The sequence below is a fragment of the Carlito syrichta genome, unplaced genomic scaffold (assembly GCF_000164805.1).
Source record: "Carlito syrichta isolate Samal-C Ts95f unplaced genomic scaffold, Tarsius_syrichta-2.0.1 Scaffold280196, whole genome shotgun sequence".
NCBI lineage: Eukaryota > Metazoa > Chordata > Mammalia > Primates > Tarsiidae > Carlito > Carlito syrichta.
Genome location: NW_007224292.1, coordinates 47,755 through 69,277, shown reverse-complemented (window position 1 = coordinate 69,277; position 21,523 = coordinate 47,755). Strand labels below are relative to the sequence as shown.

General features: G+C 38.4%; 1 protein-coding gene and 1 long non-coding RNA gene across 2 annotated transcripts; one reads left to right on the top strand and one right to left on the bottom strand.

The window, feature by feature from the left end:
* Window positions 1-251: 251 nt before the first annotated feature.
* Window positions 252-19,876, top strand: CCDC146 (coiled-coil domain containing 146). Its single transcript, XM_008052542.1, has 10 exons — window positions 252-347; window positions 927-1,097; window positions 4,544-4,632; window positions 4,720-4,884; window positions 6,203-6,427; window positions 8,585-8,813; window positions 13,147-13,275; window positions 13,791-13,928; window positions 17,757-18,005; window positions 19,353-19,876. Exons 1-10 carry the CDS (start codon window positions 252-254, stop codon window positions 19,554-19,556), a joined length of 1,695 nt encoding a protein of 564 aa, XP_008050733.1. The 3' UTR covers window positions 19,557-19,876.
* Window positions 3,350-3,899, bottom strand: LOC103254445. The gene is made up of 2 exons (XR_503953.1): window positions 3,862-3,899; window positions 3,350-3,595 (listed from the first exon to the last, which is right to left on the bottom strand). It is a non-coding gene; the product is annotated as an uncharacterized LOC103254445 (long non-coding RNA).
* Window positions 19,877-21,523: the final 1,647 nt, after the last annotated feature.

The window sequence follows — 21,523 nt, the reverse complement described above, 5'->3', positions numbered from 1 at the left end:
TGTTTTTAGTAATATTTGTCTTATGTCTAAATGAGTGATACATAAGATATTTGCAGCTTGTGAATTATAGATTTTTGGCAGATCTTTGAATGTGACTTTAAAAGGATCTTCAATGTTATATAGCAGGCAGTTCCTGTAAGATTGAGAATAATGATTTGCCCACCATTTTTAAAAAGTACACATGAGGTTGACTACATAGCATTGAAGATTTTTTTCTTATATAAATGCCTGTTTTAAATTTTGATTTCCAGATGGAAGCTATCCCTAAAGATGATTCCTCATTATCTGAAAGAAGAAGAGAGCTCCACAAGGAAGTTGAAGTAGCTAAGAGGAATTTGACCCAACAGGTTAATATAAACTCTCATTTAAGCCTCCATCTAAGAATGGTTAATACAAAGTTATTGTGTTTTTAACTCTGCTCCATGAAGCCTCATCAATCAGATAATCATCAAAGAACATATGACCCTGCTTAATGTGGGTCTATTTCTTCCTCTCAAAGTCCACTCCTACCCCACATTAAATCTGACAAAAAAGGATGTGTTAGAACTGGCAAAAATCATTATGCAGTAATGAGATTTTTAAATTATGGGCTATTGATTACATTAAAAGTAAACAACAAATGTTCTATTTTGCCAATATCTGATAAAAAATTTTAAATTTTGTTTATTCAAGTTACTGCTGAATCATTTTAAAACATGCTTTTATGTCTCTTCTTTTTCTTAGTCACGTGAAGGTATAGCCTGAATAAGAAAAAGAGTTATCATGTTAACCCACTGATTTGAACATTACTGTATAAAATAAAGAAAAATATTAAAGCTAAGACAGTGGAGTTACTTTGTTTTATGTTTTAATAAATTAAATTCTATAAGATACCAGCTTTGTTGCATTCTTTCAAACAAATTGTCATTACTATGTTTTCTCAAAAGAAAACTATATCAGAAGTGGAGTCTAAGTTAGTAGAACAACAACTTGCAGAAGAAAACAAACTTTTAAAGGAACAAGAAAACATGAGAGATGTGGTGTTCACCCTTGTCCGTTTGACTCAAACCAAAACTGATGAAAGGGAGCAAAAATCCAAAGACTTCCTGAAGGCTCAGGTAAGTGCATTTTTGTAATCATTCTTTACTATAAGAGTTCAGGTTAGCCTCATTTTAATGCAGTGTGCATTAGAAAGCTATGCAGATGACCCTTGAACAACATGTGTCCACTTATACGCTGATTTTTTTCAACCAAATGTATATGGAAAATAGAGTATTCATGGAATACAAAACCTGTGTATATGGGAGATTCACTTTTTTATAGGTACGTTCCACTGGGCCGACTTTGGGACTTGAGTATGCTTGATATTTTGTATACTAAAGAAGTTCTGGAACCAACTCCCTGCAGATAACAAGGAATGACTGTAATTATATGTCTCCTTCTAGTTCCAGTGACTATAAATCACTAAAGGAGAATCAATCATGCACTGAAAAATAGTTCCAGGATTCCATTAGCAATAGTCAACAATGTAGAGAGGGAAAGAGATAGATCATTGATAATGAGTGGCGGAGTTAAACAGATGGCAATTTCAGTAAAAATAAGGTGGGTGCCTCCAGCAGACAGACCGGCAGCTACACAGGCCAGGTCATAGATATCTGGGATTCACTATCATCTCAGAGCCACTGTGACTTACCTAGGAACAATTCAAGACTGGTAACATTGGACAGCTGTCTCTCCCAAGTTTATCAAGCCAGCATCACTTAAGCACATGCCAGAATCACACCATGATTGTTCTGGATTCCTACAAAGTGCCAGAGCTGACCCAGTGCAACACATCCCCAAACAAAAGCAACAATAAAACAAATAGCCAAAACAACTCTCCTGTCACAGTAGTTATTAGAATCATTTATCCCACGTAGGAATTATGTCCAGATTATGCCCAGGAATTCCCTGGGAAACATGATATATTACTAAAATAGACTCCCTGGATTTATCACATGACCCAGATGCTGTCTGTTTCTACGTACAGCCTTTGTTCTCATTCTAAGTAAATATTTGCACGGGATGGCGTTTCTTCTCATTCTGTAGAAAGAGCTTATACCAAAGCATTAGTAAGCAGTGGATGATGTTAAATAGGTTTTGCAGAGGAGATCTCCATTACCCAATCTACAGCAAACTTTTCACAACCTCTTTTAACTGTTTATTTTTTCGTTTATTTATTTCTTTTTATTTTTCTTGAGTCAGAATCTCACACTATCACTCAGGCTGGAGTGCAGGGTCACTGCAGCCTCAAGCTCCTTGGCTTAGGTGATCCTCCCACCTCAGCCTTCTCAACAGCTGGAACTACAGGTGCTTGCCACCATGCCCAGCCAATTTTTACAATTTGTTTATAGTGACAAGGTCTTGCTATGTTGCTTTGGCTGGGCTTGAACTCCTGGACTCAAGCAATCTTCCTGTGTCAGCCTCTCAAAGTGCTGGGATTATAGACATAAGCCACTGTACCCAGCCTATTTTTCATCTTTAACATTTGAGAAACTAAAAGAAGTTTAGCATGGTCAGCATGTGGGAAGATGGGAGAAAGAATGTCAAATAATGAGCCTGGAGAGCAAGAGAGGTCAGATGGCACAGGTCATTTAATCTGTGTTGAACAGTTTGGTTTCTATCAGGAAGGTCACAGATAGTTGCGTTTCACTAGAGTAAGGAATGGAAAGACAGTGGTCAAGGAGGAAGGGAGCTTGAGAGAACAGGGTGGCTTAGGGGAGGAGGAAGTGGGAGCAAAATAAAGAAGGCGAGAACAGAGATGCAAGATGCAAGATGCAAGAAGCCATCTTCACTTAGGTGGGGCATCTTCATCAAGGCCTGGGACGGGCTGGTCCCCATCAGTGTTTTCAAAACAACCTGGTGTTGGCTGGAATGACTCCATTTGTGCGTTTTTCCTCATTAGAAACTCCCTTCTTTTCCTCTTCAGAAATTTTAGATACACTGGAGGTATACTTATTTGTTACAAGAAACACTGATTTGTTTTATAAGTTAGACAATTTTCAGTTAAACCCAAAAACTGATACATATGTTATCTATGTAAAGCAAACCTTATTATTAAGTGAGCTAATTCACATTAAAGTACAAGACAGTTTTCCCTCTTGAGATATGGAAATCAATAAAGAAAAAAATTTTGATTACCTCATTGAGTATTCTTAGTATTGGGAATTAGTCTGTTAAACATTACCTGTAATTAACCGTAATTTCCATAAGAAGGCAGTCAATCTAATTATGTTACTTTCACACCACATCTACAGCCATAAAAAAAGATAAATGGTGAAGGGGAAAAAAATTAATGCAGTTCACACACCCAAGACAGAATAGATGACACTACCTTTTTATATCCATTTTATTCTTCACATATATAGTTACTTAAATATTGGTTTCTTCTTGACCTCCATTCTCACCAAGAACAACATAAAATAAAATTGCTACACATCAGTCTTGGCTCCAGTGGCTAGTTTCTTTGGAATCATGCCGAACAGGTTTTTCTCTCACAGTCCTTGAAGAGATTGATGGAAACTGTTTCCTCTGGCTTCTACCAGCAAATACTTCATCTTTTAACACGTTTCTTATCCTAGATAAAGGACCCAGTGTCTTTAAATTTGAAGAACATAACTAATATATTTAACACCTGATATATTCTTAGAACTTTAGAAGTATAACTGCTTTCTTTTAAAATATCCATGTGTAGCCGGGCTCGGTGGCTCAGCCTGTAATCCCTCACCTTTGGGAGGCTGAGGTGAGTGGATTGCCTGAGCCCGCAGGTTCGAGACCCACCTGGGCAGCGAGACCTCATCTCTACAATAAATCAAAAAATCAGCCGGGTGTGGTAGCGCATACCTGTAATTCCAGCTACTTGGAAGGCTGAGGCAGAAGGATCGCCGGAGCCCAGCAGGTCGAGGTTGCGGTGTCCGGGAGCAGCCACTGCACTCCAGTCTGGGCGACAGAGTGAGACTCCAACTCAACAAAAAATAATAAAAATTAAAAAAATAAAATATCCATGTGTAATCTGTGTAATACTTCCTTACAGCTGGTCTCAACATGATGCTCTGTTGTGTAGGAAAACAGACCCAACATACAAAGCAATAGAAAAGCACTTTAAAATCATTGCTTCATTCTATCAGGAAATACCACAGAGGGTTCAATTTATAATGCTCATCAAAACTTACTAGGAATCCTCTTCCCTCATCTATCTTCCATAAACACTCACCCAGTCCAACTGTACTTTCACAATCACTCTTCCTCTCAATGTTCTCCAAATTTTTCTTCAAACCGAACCTGTGCAGGCTCTTTTCTTTTTCTCCTCTCATTTCTTCTCTTCCTTAAGTAACTCTTTGTCCTAGCCAACATGAGTCCTTCCAGCTGGGCATGCAATTTTCAGATCTCGCCTCTCCCCCTCACCCTGATCCGTACAACCCTGCAGGCCAAGATGGAGTTTTCCTTAATAGATGGGAAAATATTGGGTAAAGCTGGGAGAATTCATATGATGTTGTTGATTCCACACGTAACTTTTACATTTCAGAAAAAATATACCAACATTGTTAAAGAAATCAAAGCAAAGGATCTTGAAATCAGGATACACAGGAAGAAAAAACGTGAGATTCATCGGAGGTAAAAGAATTATCTGATGATTTATCTATATAAATGAGAGGAAATTTTTAGTTCACAATTTCAAAAAAACACTTTCTATTTTCACAGACTTAGAGAGTTTGCTAAACTGTATGACACCATTCGAAATGAAAGAAACAAATTTGTTAATTTACTTCACAAAGCTCACCAGAAAGTAAATGAAATAAAAGAAAGGCATAAAATGTCATTAAATGAACTTGAAATTTTAAGAAATAGTGCAGTTACTCAAGAAAGGTAAGTGTTATAACTATTGGCTTTTCAAAGACTTGCCTTCTGGTTCATTTGAACTCTGAAATATCCTGGGGATAATAAAATGGAAAATAATAGTATCTTAGAGAGTTGGAAAAGCCCTTGTTCAAACACTTTGTTTTATAGATGATATTCTAAGCATCTGACCACGATTCCTTATACTTCTGATTGGGAGCTGTATTTTTTTAATAAATTAAAAACATATATACCTATGTTATATACTTACATGCCTACATTACTATGATGTTTACTATGATTATAATTATACACACACACACACGTCTACCTATGTTTACTCTATGATTTTCACTTGTCTAATTAGAAAAAAAAGCACACATTTAATAGTTTGCATTTAGAATTTAGAAGATAATCAAATTGTTTATTAACCAGCATCCCCTCATTGTAGATTTAAAGCATCTAATATGCTCATGGGAGCAATATAGCAGAGTGGTGAAAAGAGGAGGCTATCGAGACTCAAATGCCACTCTGCCACTTATTAGCTATGTGACCCTGGAAAAACTACATTTTCCCTCTGGGATCACTTTTCTTATCCATAAAAATAGTTATTTCATATGATCTTTGTCAATAAATGAGTTAATCCATATAAAAATACTCAGAAGTATTTTTATTGCCCCCTGACAAATAGTTGGGGGCTTTTTCTATTTATTATTTACCATGTACCAGGATCTTTTGGACTGTGTTAGCCATCAATAGATAATCAAGGGATCTACTGAGTCTTACAACCTGAACTTTTTCTCGTGGCCATTATTACCCAGTTTCTGTTAATAAAAATACTATAAAATGGTTGCATTTGGGGAACTTGGGGTGAAAAGGAAAATATAATTTCCTAACCAGATTCTCATCCAACATTAAAATGAAATACATTGATGGAGGCCATGCAATTCATTTAGCATGTATTATGACCCTAGGCTGAGTCAGGCCCCAACTTAATTCCAAAGGACATTCACAGATATAACCATCTCTGTCCTCAGGAGAGTAGTCTCCAAAAAATGACAGAGCAATAAATGAATGACTACAGTCTCTTGCTTTGATAAAAGGAGGGCTCAGAACCTTGAAGCACAAAGGAAAACTGCCCTCAGATGGAGGAGCTGAGACCTGGAAGGATTATAAAAATTCCTGAAGTGTATCATAAGATGAATATCATTATTACTGCTATTGTCATTCCAAGGGATACACAAAAGTTAGATCTACTTTGATAGTGCTTGTGTTTTAGAAGTCTTCATTGTTTTTAAAGAAACTAAACAAAATTATAATCTTACCCATTATCCTTTTATTTTAAAAGAAAGTTACAAAATTCTATGCTGAAACATGCCAACAATGTTATCATCAGAGAGAGCATGCAAAATGACGTGTGCAAAATTGTATCAAAACTTCAAGAAATGAAGGAGAAAAAGGAAATGAAGTTAAATAACATTGACAGGCTTGCCAATATGATCACAGTGATTGAAGAGGAGATGGTGCAGCTTCGCAAAAAATATGATAAAGCCATTCAGTGTCGGAATGAGAGGTAAAAACCAGGAACCTAATGTGAGAACAGAGTGCTAAGGGATCCAATTTAGAAATGTCACTCCTTTTTCTACCTAGACTTGACAATGAGTAGTGAGGGATGTTTGACATTCAGATTTCTTTAGCTCTGAAAGGGGAGGGGCTGTGTGTTTCCCCTGATATTAAGAAATGTTATCTTCATGAAAGAAACAAAGACAAAAAAGGAGGGTTTGGGAAGTTGTTTACTTGAAGATCAAAGTTCCTTGTCAGGCTACCATTTGGGTTGCCTCTGATAACATTAAATTCTTTCAGTGTAATTGTCATAAATAAGTCTTTGGAATTTGTATTCAATTTTTTTGTGGCAGGTTTGGTCTTATATTTATTCAGTCATTCTTCTAGTCCATTTTCTTATCAAGTAAATAAGACCTTTAAGAGTAACATGGTTTCTTCCAGGCTGCAATTATAGGGAGGATCCAAAAAAAACCCAGAATTTATTTAATAAAAATTGTGTATTTATTCTTACATGTTTAAACCTCAGTCACCTTCAAAGTACTCTCTGTTTGATATAATACACCTATCAAGATGCTTTTTCCATTGCTCAAAACAGTTTTTGAACTTGTCAACTTTGATGCCTTTTAGTGCTTCTGCTGTTCTTTGTTTCACCTCTTCCACATCAGCAAAACATTCCCCTTTGAGGAACTTTTTCATCCAGGGAAACAAACAAACAAACAAAAGTTGCTTGGGGCAAGATCGGGTGAATAGGAAGGGTAGGGTACAGGGGTCATGCTATTTTTGGTCAAAAACTGCTGAAGACTCAGCATGGTATGGGCAGATGCATTGTCATGGAAGAAGAACCAATCACCTGTTTGCCACAGCTCAGGAAGTTTCTTTCACAAATCATGATTCAGCCTTCTCAAAACTTCCAGATAAAAACTTTGGTTGACTTTTTGATAGAAAGGAACAAATTCTGAGTGTACTAGAAGGGGCCCGCCCTCCAAAAGATAATTCCGTGGTTTTGGGGGTCCCCCCTTGTATATCATTAATCAATTTATTATTTTAGCAATTTCCCCCCAAGTAGCTAGTATTCTGAGAAATGTACAATTGTACAGACCTATAGTAATGTCATCTGGTATCAGATTTTTTTTTCATCAAACTTTGATCGTTTGCCATTTGGTGTAAGATATTGGAGTGCCAGACGCTGAGAGTACAAAAATGTGGTAAAACATTGCTCCTGGCTTCTGTTGTTAAGAGAACATGATCCTAAGAAGAGCTTTTGAAAGGGAAATGACACAAAATATAGAACTTAGTAAAATTAGCCAAGTACAACTATGTGCACACGTTTCAAGGAAGGAGAAAGAGTTCCAGATAGAAGCAATTAAAGGTAGAACTCTGAGATAATAGATATGCATAGTATGTGGGAAGACCTTTAGGGTCCTTTGAGGAATAGTACATTTTCAAAGAACTAGTAGGTTTTTCTCTGGGGAAAAAAAAATCCTATTTGTCTCCTGGCACAAACCAAAGCATTTGGACAAACAGTATATTCCCAGGCCCTTTTCAGATCTGTGGGGCATGATCAACCATGCAAACCAGAGCTGCTGGAGTTAGAAAATTCTTACTTTGTTTCCTCCTCATGTTCTCTTCTCAAAGAGGGGTCTTTCCCCTGGCATGATTACAAAGGACAGATTTTTGCCTGTTTGTGGGGAAATTAGCGTCAGAAATATTCAACTTTAAAAGAACGTAATGGGCCTGGCAACTTAATATAGAACAGACTTGCACCAGAACCACATTCCCTGGCCCCCTGCCTGTGTGCTTCTGGCCAAGCCTTGGTTGGCAAGTCTGGCCCAAGTAAAAGATCTGTAGAAAATCAGACTATGGGATCACTTTGTTCATGCATTGAGAATGATAGTCTTTCCACCCCCAGGAAAACCTTTGGGACTTGCAGAGACACTGTGATCAGCCAACCACCTGGTCGGCCTCCAAGTTGACAACCCTCCTATCCCCAGAAAAATCCAACATGTGAATGTAGTTTAACTGCAAAGTCATTGGTGAATATTTATTGTCTTTTGGAATTATGCTATGCTGATGTATACTTTGCACCCAAAGATAGAGGGAACCACAATGACTAGTAAATCAGTGGCCTCAACACCTTCTTAGATTCTGCCTCTGAATTTGACCATAGTGGCGTTCAGCTGATAGAACGGGAACAAGAAGTAAGCATTTTTTATGAAAAAATAAATATCCAAGAGAAGATGAAACTAAATGGAGAAATTGAACTACATGTCCTAGAAGAAAAGATCCGATTCCTGAAACTGAAGATTGCTGAGAAACAAAGACAGATTCATGCAACCCAGAAATTACTGCCAGCCAAGAGGTCTCTAGATGCCGATCTAACTGTACTCCAGATTCAGGTGGGAGAGTGTTCATGGGACACTTCCTCAGGCCATTTGCTGTCCTCCCCTTTTTATCAGTTTGTAGTTATATGAGTTCTTGCATGTAAACCAAGTCATACTACTCCTGGAACCTATAACAACCCATGAGTTATAGCATGCCTAAAAATGCCTTTGAATATTGCTCTAAGATGGGATCTGTGCTTCAGACATCCATGCCTCAAATTGTCTTTTCTTCTCATGAAGTAATTTCTGCCTTTCTTGGAATGTAGACCCTCCCGAGGCTTATCTCTAGCTCAGCTTCCTCATAGCTCAAAACTTCAGTATTCTAGGCTCTTACTACCCTCAGCAAAATTATGTCATTGGTGCTTGCTGGAAGGAGCTTGGTGACCATCTGGTTATCTTATCTGTTACATTCTTGTTCCCTGGAGCAAGAGATTGCCTGGAGATTGTTGCTTATTATTAATTGGCAAACACATATAATTAGACTTATTAACCCCTGTAGTTCTCTTATAACTTAGTAACCTGGCCCCCTGACATGGTCTCTTTAAAGTGGAATAAAGCAAAAAATTCAAACATAAACTAGCAAACACACACAGAAACATATACACATGAATATAAAGCTATTTTCTTCACATGCAATAGTTGGGGTTTTTTTCTTAAGGAAAATAGAAGGCCGGGCGCGGTGGCTCAAGTCTGTAATCCCAGCACTTTGGGAGGCCGAGGTGAGAGGACTGCCTGAGCCCACAGATTGGAGACCAGCTTGGTGAGGCCTCATCTCCACAATAAATCAAAAAATTAGCCGGGCGTGGTAGTGCACTCCTGTAGTTCTGGCTACTTGGAAGGCTGAGGCGGAAGGATCGCCAAAGCCCAACAAGTCGATGCTGGGGTGGCCGTGAGCGTGCCACTGCACTTCAGCCTGGGTGATGAGTGAGACTCCAACTCAAAAAAAAAGAAGAGACAATTAAACTGAAAAATGTGTGGCCTAAACTTTTTCCCACTTACTTGAATGGTAGGAACAAATTCTAACCTATGACATTTTTTCTAAAATGGCAAGTTTGCTTTAAGATTTATTATTATTATTATTATTATTATTATTATTATTATTATTATTTTGGTTATAAAATTAAAACACTGAAGTTCTTTTCCAATCAAAAAGTAAATAAAATAAAATTAAGACACAACTAATGAAGTTTTGTAAAAGTACAAAAATTTTAAGGAAAAAACTGTACCCCTAAGATCTAACATTAAAATTATCAAAAGTCTAGGAGGGATCCTTCCATTCTTTTCTAGTTATACAAGTAAATGCTTTTTATTAATCCATGCTGTTAATCAGTTTGGGAGGCCCTATTTTTTTTTTAATTAGTTATGTCAAGGGATTCACAGGACTTGCTGGAACTAGGTGATAAGCCTTCTTTCATATTTTATGTCATTTGAATGTGTATGTAGTATATAGATAATAGCATCTTTTGGTTTGCACAGATATGTCACGGTTCTGATTTCATTGTGTTCTCCCATTCATTTATTCAATTAATGTAGCCAGATTTAGGCCAATTGGCCAGAAGTTCATGTAGCTTTACCAGGTTTCCTTGTGGCTCTAACTCCTTCTTCCAACAAGTGGTTCATTTGGGGACCACCTCATTGGCCCACACACACAGTGCCTGTTCCACTTCTGTGTCATGTCAGTGCTAGATGCAGGACTCACATCTTCCTCAGTGTACACCTACACAAGATCATTCATGTCAGGCCTTTGTGAACATTTTACTGGAGATGTGAAGCAACAGAGTGTGGGGTTACACAGTAGAAATGCAAAGAACTTCAATTAGATACCAGACATCCATGCTCTTTAAAGTTCTTTGGAGTCACTCCATCGCTGGAGACAGTCTCCTGGGTGCTAAAACCCCAGGCAGCATCCTTGCCCAGCTCAATTTCACTGGCTTGTCTTTCCATCTTTCACCACCCCTCTCCCGCCACAGACTCACCATCCCAGATTGCCCCCCAGGAACTCCATACTGGCCTCACTCCATCTTACAGAATAATTTGGTTCTCTCCAGCTCTTTCCCAAAATGCAGCCTGAGATCTGTCGTTGTCCGTCCCTAAATTACCAAGATGCCTAGCAGCACAAAAGAACTTTAAGTTCATTAAGATCTGCAACAGAACAATTTTCTCCCTATTGTGTAAGCATATTATTTGTGTTCACTGCAAACCAATACCTCTATTCAATTTTTCTAAACATTTTTCTTAGAAAATATATTTGGCATTTTATTATATAAAACCAGTTATTCAGTGTGAGATATCAAGTTTTACCCAAGAGGGAAATATGCATGTAATGACACTATACATCCTGCCTGATGGTTAACTTGCACTATGTTGACTGCATGTGAAGTGAGACCTGTGGGCTATGTGCAATCATCAGTTGCCTATTCCACCAGAGTTTATCCGAAGCTTAAGAACAGTTGAGTAGAAAGCTTTCCATTTGTTTTCAAACTGCATTTAATTATTTGCTTGTCTACTTAGCACAAGTCATGTGTGCCATTGAGGGACATGATGTGAAATTCCTTGCTTCAGGCAAACCATTTCTGTATTCTGTCCTGCAGTGCCAGTTCCTGTCATATCCTGTTATATTTTACAGCTTCAGAGTTTGGGTTTTTTGTAAGTCTTCCCCTATTTTGCATCATTTTCAGAATTCTCTTAAGGTCTGCATTTTTTTCATTTGTTTGAAACAGTTTTTAATTGTCCAACATCTAATTCAAGAATTATCATGAGTCATAGGCTCCTAGTTCCTGTAATAATATTTCCATTTTGAGGGTCTTGGAAGTCACATGAAGTATTTTAGGACATAAGAACATTAATTTGAACACAGTGAACAGTTTTTCCTCAAATACCCATGAGGAAATAAAATTAAGGCAACCTTTTGGTAGGCAAGTATCATATTTTTGTTTCTGATTAGTTTACTAATTAAGAAAAGGGAACATTAACTGTTGTTAATAATAAACTGAACAGGCCATGCACAGTGGTCCAAACTTGTAATCCCAGCACTTTGGGAGGCTGAGGCGAGAGGATTGCCTGAGTCCAGGGGTTCAAGACTAGTCTGAGCAACTTGGTGAGACCTCATCTCTACAATAAATCAAAAAATTAGCGAGGCATGGTGGCACATGCCTATAGTTCCAGCTACTTGGAAGGCTGAGGCGGAAGCATCAGGCTGCAGTGGCTGTGAGCATGCTACTGCACTCCAGCCTGGGTGACAGAGTGAGATTCCAACTAAAAAAAAAAAAAAAAAAAACTGTAAAAAAAAAATTATAAAAAGAGCAAATGTTTGACTATATATATGTATACTTCAATTCTATTAAGGATTGAATTCAATTATATTAAGGATAATTAAGCAATGTGGAGAGAGAGGAAAAGAATTAAATTATGTCATTACTTATAATTCTTTTTGTAGGAAGGAGGAGCATAAATTAAAATTTTAAGCTCCTACCTGTACCACTCCTAAACATGTTGTAAAATACTTTAAATGTATTCTCTCATTTGATGAATTAATCCCATGAGATTGAGCCTTTTCTTCCCATTTGACAATTGAGGAAACTAAGGTTTAGAGAAGATAAATCATTTGTCTGAAATTATACAGATATTCAGTAAAAAACAAACAAACAATAACTGAAAATAATGCCTCTTGGTTTCACCATGTTCCACATCTTTCCCTATAAAACAAAAGCTAAGTGTGGCTACCATTCCTATTTGGGAATGACCATATTTCTTCATCCACTTCGACTCTCATTGATTCAACAAATATAGTTGATATATAAGACACTATGGCGTCTTAGCAGAAAAAATAGCTCAAGCTGTTCCTCACAGAGTGTACATTGTGTTGATTCAGTGATTAAGAATGTCTTTCTTCTTCTTTGGGAAGTTATCAAACCTATTGCCCGCAAAGTTTTTGAATGGAGTCCTGCATGTTGTATGCTGGTTACCCTGGTTTCTGTACCAACTCACAATGAAGAAGTGAAGGCTGTATACTTTGAACCCTGCAACCACACAACATCCCATAAATATAACACAAAATGGGAAGCAACGAGCTGCTTGTGAAATCAACTTTTTTTTTTCTCTGACTCAGAGGGGACTGCCTTGCCTTGTAGAGTCAGTTATCAGCATCATTGTCATGGTACCATAAAGGAGCAGGAACGTTGCTTCACCATGTGTCCCAGCTGATATGGTGATAAGGAGACAAAATTCCCTTTATCCTTGCCGGGGTTGGTACTACTGAAAGAATCTGAAGACCCAGGGTGATATGATTTTAAGATATACTGAGCTGGGGAATTAGTGTTAAAGTTAATGTTTCTTTCTTATTTAATAGTTTTCACAGTGTACAGACAGAATAAAAGACCTGGAGAAAAAGTTTATAAATCCTGAGGGTAAGAACAGAACTCGCTTCCTTCCAGGGAAAGACCTGACCGAAAAAGAAATGATCAAAAAATTAGATGAGGTAAGCATTCTTGCTAAAATTATACCTGCTAGCCCGTGTTGCTAGGTTTCATAGATACCTGTGGTACTGTTTCATGTTATGCTGAAATTATTCTAGTTACTAACATAGTTCTTTCATTATAATCTAGTAATGTAGCCTAAGCTTGATTTAGACACTGCCAAAAGAAGTCAAAACTCAGTGGTTTCAAGGTTCCAAACGCACCTTTCTCTCATTGCCTGAAGGAGCCATTTTGGCATCGTAAATGGATTAATTTGTCTTCCTAATGGGAACATATCAGAAGAATGGCAGCATGGATACTAGACAGAGCTGAGAGGGTCATACTCCACCATGGAGTATGGGGGCAGGGAACTCCCAGAGCTATGTGGTGCGGCTGGCGCAGGGGATGTCTCTGCTTAGCCCAGCTCTAAACACTTTCCAGAGGTATTCAAGGGTGGGGGGAGGCAGTGCTCTCATCAGGAAATAAGATTTTGTCTTATATGACTTTTTTCTTCCTATTGAAACTGTTTTGATTGTAGCTGGAACTACAACTGGCCAAGAAGGAGGAGAAGTTACTGGAGAAGGATTTCATCTATGAACAGGTCTCCAGGCTCACGGACAGGCTCCGCAGCAAAACTCAAGCCTGCCAACAGGACACACTTCTCTTAGCCAAAAAGGTCTGCCTGAGACCCTGCCTTCTCTCTTCTGCCCCTACTCCTTTATTAACTTTCACTTTCCACAGACTGCCTGATTTATTGGAAGAAGCACTAGAGGGATTGGGCTTTCTATTAGAGAAATGGAAAAGTAAGGATGACTCAGAGAATTATTCAAAATAAGTCTGTCTTATTCCCTGAATGAATTCACTTTACATAAGAAAACCTAAGCTTTTCAATGACAGTATACGAGTTTCACCTAGCAAGGTAACTACTCAAATATGACAATTATTATCTTTGTATCTCATGCACAAAGTTAAATTCTTTTAGTTCCTTTTGAATGGAAGGCCTCACTTATGCAGCAGTCTAAGTAGAAACTTCTTCAATCCAGAACTCAGCTAAAACCCAGCAATGGAAGAAAACTGTTCACGACAACAGCAATCACACAACATCCAGGTCAACTGCACCACAGAGGTGGCCACTGCCAGGCCCAGATTCAAAGCCACATGGTAGATGTGGGACTGCTAAAAGCTACACTGAAAAGAGCCCCCAGCAGGATCAGACACCATAGAGCCATCAGAGAATTGACTTCTCACCTGGCCTCTATGGTCCCTTGGAATATCCCAGCAGCATAGGTATTTCAGTCAGTCATCAATAATTACTGAACACCTACTATGAGCTATCCTCATGTTAGGCATCAGGGCAAAAACAAAGAGGCAGGGACACACTATCTACGCCATAAAAGTTCACATGGTCTAGTCAGAGGAAACAGAAAAAGTAGATAATGGCAACACCCACATCCAAGACTGTAGGTTCCTGAGGTCAGCAATTGTCCCTCATTCTTAATTTCCTCAGTCCCTAATGTGTACTAGACTCAAGAAAAACATTTACTGAATGAATAAGTAACTAATCAATCTTGTTCCAGGAACACATTTGGCACACTAAATAGGAAACGATTGTAAGTCTTAGGCCATCTTTGCCATTTTTACTTACTTTTATGCTCTGCTCTGACAGCTTCCACTAATAGACTCAACAGTCCAGTGGCATTTGTGCAATTCACAATTTTCACTCATAAAAAAAGAAATGCTAAGACTTAGTTAAGCTCGTGAACTTTGCCTGAATCAGCATGTCTGATGTTCCTTTAAATGTTGCCTCCCCTCCTTTTGAAAGACAAATTTCCCTTTTTGGGGGGGAAGCATTTTTCACTGAAGGTTGACTTGTCAAAGTTGATGGCAGAATCTCTCTGGAAGGCAACTGTAATGCTAGAGAAATGCAAGTGGTGGCCACTTTCCATAGCCAGGAAAATGCCAGCATAACTGAGTCCTATCCTAATGATTAATCTCCCCTTTCCTTTCCCCACTTGACTGTCCCCAGTCCCACCCATTTTGAGTGATAATCTTCCCATAGTAGGCAGAACTGGAACGTGGAAAGACATTCAGATCCCTGAGAGGTGATTTACCAGCACTAGCAAAAGATTTTGAGAAGGATGCATAAATGATTTTAAAACCCCATTTCCTCATCTGAGAAATGCATGTAATACAGCTAAAATTGTAGCAAATATTGCGAAATTGAGGATATAAGTAGCCTAGCCATTTGTAGGTATTCAACAAGAATGTACATCTCAAGTCTCTCACTTTTCCTAGATAGTTTATGGCTCCCCTTGCCAATTTCCCAACAGAAATGAGAAATATTAGCTACAACTTAGAATAACCTAGAATAATTCCAAACTTTTTGTTTTTAAATGGAGGAGAAGGGAGGTTGGCCAGTTACACACACTCAGGTGTACAGTGGCTGAGTGAAAAATGATTTCTCCCAAAGAAAGGGAAATTCATTTTTCCAAGGGAAGGAAAGCAACATTTAAAGAAACATCGGACATGGCTAATTCAGTCAAAGTTCATGAGCTTAAATAAGTCTTAGCATTTCTTATTTTGAATTAAATCTTGAATTGTACAACTGTCACTGGACTGATCAATCTATTAATGGAAGTCATCAGAGTGGAATTATAAAAGTCAAATCCTTTTGTAGTTCATAAGATGATGACTGGGTTTTCACACTACTGTAGGATGTGTCTCCCTCAAACCTCATTATGATGCTGGCACATTACCTGTCTAATGTGAAAGAAAAAAAGTGTCAAATAAAAATGGTGAAATTTAAGATAATGAAATTTAAGGGTAACGATACATCATTGAAACTTTAAATGGCAGTCATTTTTATTCAATGCATGATTCCTAAAAATTAGTTCAATGTAGAAGGGTCATAAGAATTTACATTCCCTACACCCTTGAAGAGACAAAGTTTATATATAATAATCAGTTATTACATTTTCAGAGGCAGGCAAATCACTAGCAGCAACATTTCTCTAAGTCTATATACAGAAATGACCAGTGTATGCTCTATTAGGAAAAGAAGATGTTCAGGGTTAGCAATAGTATTTAGAAGCTCTTTTTCATGTCTCAATTTGTCCTGGCCCAAAAGACTGAAGAATGAAACAGACTAATAATTAACCCCTTCCTTCCTTCATTCAGAAAAGAATTTTAATTTGGGAGGGGGGTTCTTCTTATATTCCAAGCACTGTCCTGCAGTGGAACTGTGATGATTAATAAAACAAATAGTCCTTGTCCTCATGAAGAGTCTATTCTTATGCAATGACAGACTATAACCAAATAGCCAAAGACATATACAATATGTCAGTAGTGAGACATGAGATGAAAAAAAAATGAAGCAAGGTAAGAGGAAATAGTGGGTGTTGTCAGGTAGAAGGTGTCACTCCTCAACTATCCTACATGGCTATGGCCACACTTAAAATCTATAATCTCTGAAAGCCAGAAAGCTTACAGGAACTACCAGTTTTAATTTTACATCTTTCCTATTAATTTTACATCTTTCCTATCTCTTGAAATCATTTTCTCCAGTCAGTCCTGGCTTCTAACTCCATTGTTGCTAAATAGCTGGATAATGAAAAGGTTTAAAAAACAAAACTCCAGGAATATCTCTCATTCCAAATTATTGACCAAATTTTCCCCAGTTCAGTTCATGCTTGCTTCCAACCTAATGATGATGCATTCTAGGAATTATGATCAATAATGCAAGCACGTCGAGGTGACAGTTTTCATTAAAAAATCATTTCAGATGCAGGATCTCTGCTGATTATCTTGTATAAGCAAAGAGTAACTTCTGTTGTATCAGGTTTTGCTCCCAGGTAAGTATAACATGGTAAAATTAGGCTAGAACTTAGGCAACAAGAACATTTTCCCCTCTTCTTCTTATCTCTTAAAAATAGACACTGGCTGGACTCGGTGGCTCAGCCTGTCATCTCAGCACTTTGGGACGCTGAGGCGAGTGGATTGCCTGAGGTGGAAGGTTCAAGACCAGCCCGGGCAACTTGGTGAGACCTCGTCTCTACAATAAATCAAAAATTAGCTGGGCATGGTAGTGCATGCCTGTAGTACCAGCTACTTGGAGGGCTGAGGCAGAAGGATCTCTGGAGCCCAGCAGTTCAACATTGGGGTGGCCGGGAGTGTGCCACTGCACTCCAACCTGGGTGATGGAGTGAAACTCCAATTCAAAAAAAAAATAGACACTATACTATTCCCCTCGATGCTGTTCCCCTTGAAATCAAGTAGAAAAACACATCCTTCTCTTTTTCTCTCCATGCTCTTATTTACACAACCAGGATGTTAGGCTCAATCTCTGAGGTCTCTTCTAGCTCTTAATTTCTATGAATTCCCAATTAGACCCTCATTCCTTTGGGCAAGAATGCCCCCATCATTATAGAGAGCCAACAGCCTGCCATATGCTTCAAGTCTTCGTAGAATGTATACATAGACTAAGCCCTTAATTCCTTAATTCTAGATGAATGACTATCAGAAAAGGATCAAAGATGCTACTAAAAAAATGATGGCTCTTGTTGCTGAGCTCTCCATGAAACAAGCCCTGACCATCGAACTCCAAAAGGAAGTCAGGGAGAAAGAAGACTTCATCTTCTCTTGCAATTCCAGGATAGAAAAGGGTCTGCCACTCAATAAGGAGATTGAGAAAGAATGGTTGAAGACACTTCGAGATGAAGAAATGTATGCCTTGGCCATTGCTGAAAAATCTCAGGTAAGCTTTGACTCCTGTATTGCATTTGTAGTGTGTGCCCAGAGGTGCTGCTTGCAAGGGGTCAATCCTCCCACAATATATGACAAATTTCCCACTCTACTACACACACATAGTCCCAACAGTTGTTAAGAAAGAAGTTTGGGGTTTTTTTTAAGGTATTATGTAGATAAGTCAAAGTACAGTAGTTCAAAGTGCCACCATGCTCCGCCCTGGAGAACATTTGGCAAGCATCGAGGCACAGTCTACAGCCTTAAATCCTGAGCTGGGGTGGCACATCATGGTCTTCCACCAGTACAGCAATGTCCAGACTGGTATTGGCTTTATCCATAGGTCTCCAACCTCTGTCTTTGCACCTCCACTCAGATCACACCTGACACTTCCATGTTCTGTGGCCTGCACAGCATATGATGACACCTCCAGTCATATTACGGTTGCCACAGGCTTCTACAAACACTGCACCTGGTGTGAATCATAGACCTCAATGCCACCCCTTTCTTTTCCCACCACTGGCCTACATCTAGGTCTATCACTGACTCCACCTGCAAGTCAGGTACCCAGTTCTTCTGTCTACTCCCATGGCATTTCAGTATTTCAGAATGAAATTAGGCATCTCTTTCCAAGGAGATGTACAACTCACTCTTAAGACTGTCAAGAATCACTATTCACTCCCAAACCTAAGAAAAAGCTGCATTCTAAACACACACTAGGACTACATGAGCATAAGGTCCGATTTGTCATTTCTACACCACCTGGGCTACACTTTTTAGGGCATTCAGATTTTACCTATGGCGCCCTGCTATGATTTATTGAACTCCATCTTGTAGAGCTCTTTTTAGTGCCATAAGAGATTCCCTATTTTCCAGAGGCACAGGCAGAATCTTGAAGACTTGAAGCTCAAAGTGAACTTTCTCCTGTGGTTCCACCTTACTCCTTTTTCTCTTCCATTTGTAACATTCATTCATCAATGACTTACCAGAAAATATGTTGTTCCAACTTTTATCAAAAATAGGAAAATAATTTGTGCTTTGTGACAGTTGTTGAGGTTGGAACATAGTGCATTCAGGACCCTCCAAACAGTTTTTGAAAAGCCCTAAACCTCAGGAACATTGCAATACTGAAGCAATATAGCCCATTCCAGTGATATGTGACTTTGTGTGTGTGTGTGTGTGTGCGCGTGTGTGTGTGCGCGTGTGTGTCTTTGGTGACTCTACCCTTCTACCCTTCCTCCCCTTCGGGGAGTATCAGCACCGCCAAAGACTGCTCAAATCCAGTTATGTCTTTTGAGACCCAAGGATGAAACGACTTCAGAGTTTTCAGAAAACTGAAAAGAAAAATCATTCTTTGCAGGAGTTCTTAGAAGCAGATAATCGCCAGCTGCCCAACAGTGTTTACACGACTGCAGAGCAGCGTCCAAATGCCTACATCCCAGAAGCTGATGCCACTCTTCCTTTACCCAAACCTTACGGCGCGTTGGCTCCTTTTAAGCCCAGTGAACCCGGAGCCAATATGAGACACATAAGGAAACCTGTTGTAAAGCCAATTAAAATCTGAATATGTGATCCAATGCAGGCCCCTCAAGGAGAGGACTTCAACCTGCCTGCCTCATACCCACAGCTGGAAAATGTGAGCTTAATTGTTCTAAAATCACAGATAAGTAGGGTGACCACAATTAATCAACAACAGAGTGCAACATGATTTTCATTTACCCCCCAACTACTATATTTTACGTGATATTGAGTAGGACATAGAATTGTCCTACAATTATGTCAACACATATCTTTCAATTGCTTGTTTATTTCTTGTCCACTAGAAATATGTAGTAAGGAAGGTGCTATAAAAATGCACTAAAAATAAATCCATTTTATGAAGTATAGAAATTGGCAGAGTGGTCTTTATTCATTTATTTATTTTAAAGATGAGGGGTATTGTAGAAAATACTGGACTATAATTTGCATAAAAACAAAGCATAAAATTAATTTCTCATCACAATCTAATGTCATATGTATTGGAGTAAGCCTTTTATCTTTCAGTGTTACTTACCTCACAAGAGCTATTTTTGAGAGAAAAAGAAGTTGTCTTTTGAAGGACATTAAATGAAAGCAGTGGTTTTTTAAAAAAAATTTTTTAATTGTAGAGACAAGGTCTCACCAAGTTGCCCAGGTGGGTCTCGAACCCACGGGCTCTGGCAATCCACTAGGCTCAGCCTCCCAAAGTGCTGGGATTATAGGCTGAGTCACTGAGCCCAGGCTTTTTTTTTATTTAACTTATCCCAAGAAAATGCTAATAGCATGGTGTTGAAATATCAGAAACAAGTAAATGTACTAGCAAATGAAAAAACTCTTAGCAAAATGCATCACAAGAGACATATGTAGATATTTCAAACATTTACCTAACAATAAGAAGTTTTAAAAAGACATCCAATCAATAGCTGACAATTTAAGTTTACATACAAAAAAAATAAAGATGTTGGGTATGATTCAGAATTAGGTATACAAATGGTCATTGTACAGGGGCCTGACTTTGGTCCCCACTTGGTCTTTGTTCATTAAAGAAAAAAAAAATACTATTCAATATATGCACTTTAAAAAGATAGAATGACTATTTGAAAAAGAAAATAGGCCGAGCTTGGTGGCTCAGCCTGTAATCCCAGCTCTTTGGGAGGCTGAGGCAAGTGGATTGCTTGAGCATGCGGGTTCGAGACCAGCCTGAGAAACTTGCTAAGACTTTGTCTCTACAATAAACCAAAAATTAGCTGGGCATGGTAGCACATGGCTGTAGTTCCAGCTACTTGGAAGGCTGAGGCGGAAGGATTGCTGGAGCCCAGCAGGTCGAGGCTGCAGTGGCTGGGAGCATGCCACTCCACTCTAGTCTGGGTGACAGAATGAGACTCCAACTCAAAAGAAAATAGCCCAGGTATCACAAAGGCATAACTCACTTTGTTAATATTGTCAAATATAAATCATGTAAAAAAGCACTAGAGAAATGTCATTTTTATTTATTTTTTATTTTTTTATTGACAAAAAATGGTATGTATTCATGGGGTACACAGTTTCAATACACTTAATGTATACTGATCAGATCAGGGTAATTAGCATACCTATCATCTCAAATTTTATCATTTTTTTGTGTTGGGAATAGTCAATATCTCCTTCTACCTATTTGAAACTATATATTATTGGTAACTGCAGTCATCCTACAGTGGTATAAAACACTAGAACTCAGTCCTCCTATCTAGCTGTAATTCTGTACCTTTTAACAAGTCCCTCACTATCCCTCCCTTCCTCCTACCCTTCTTAGTTTCTAGCATCCTCTGTTCTATTTTTTACTTCTATAAGATCATTTTTTAGCTTCCATATCTGAGTGAGAGCATGTGGTGTTTAACTTTCTGTTCCTGGCTTATTTCACTTAGCATAATATCCTCCAGTTCTATCTGTATTTCTGTGAATTACAGAATTTCATTTTTTAATGGCTTAATTGCATTCCATTGTATATATATGACACATTGTCTTTATCCATCT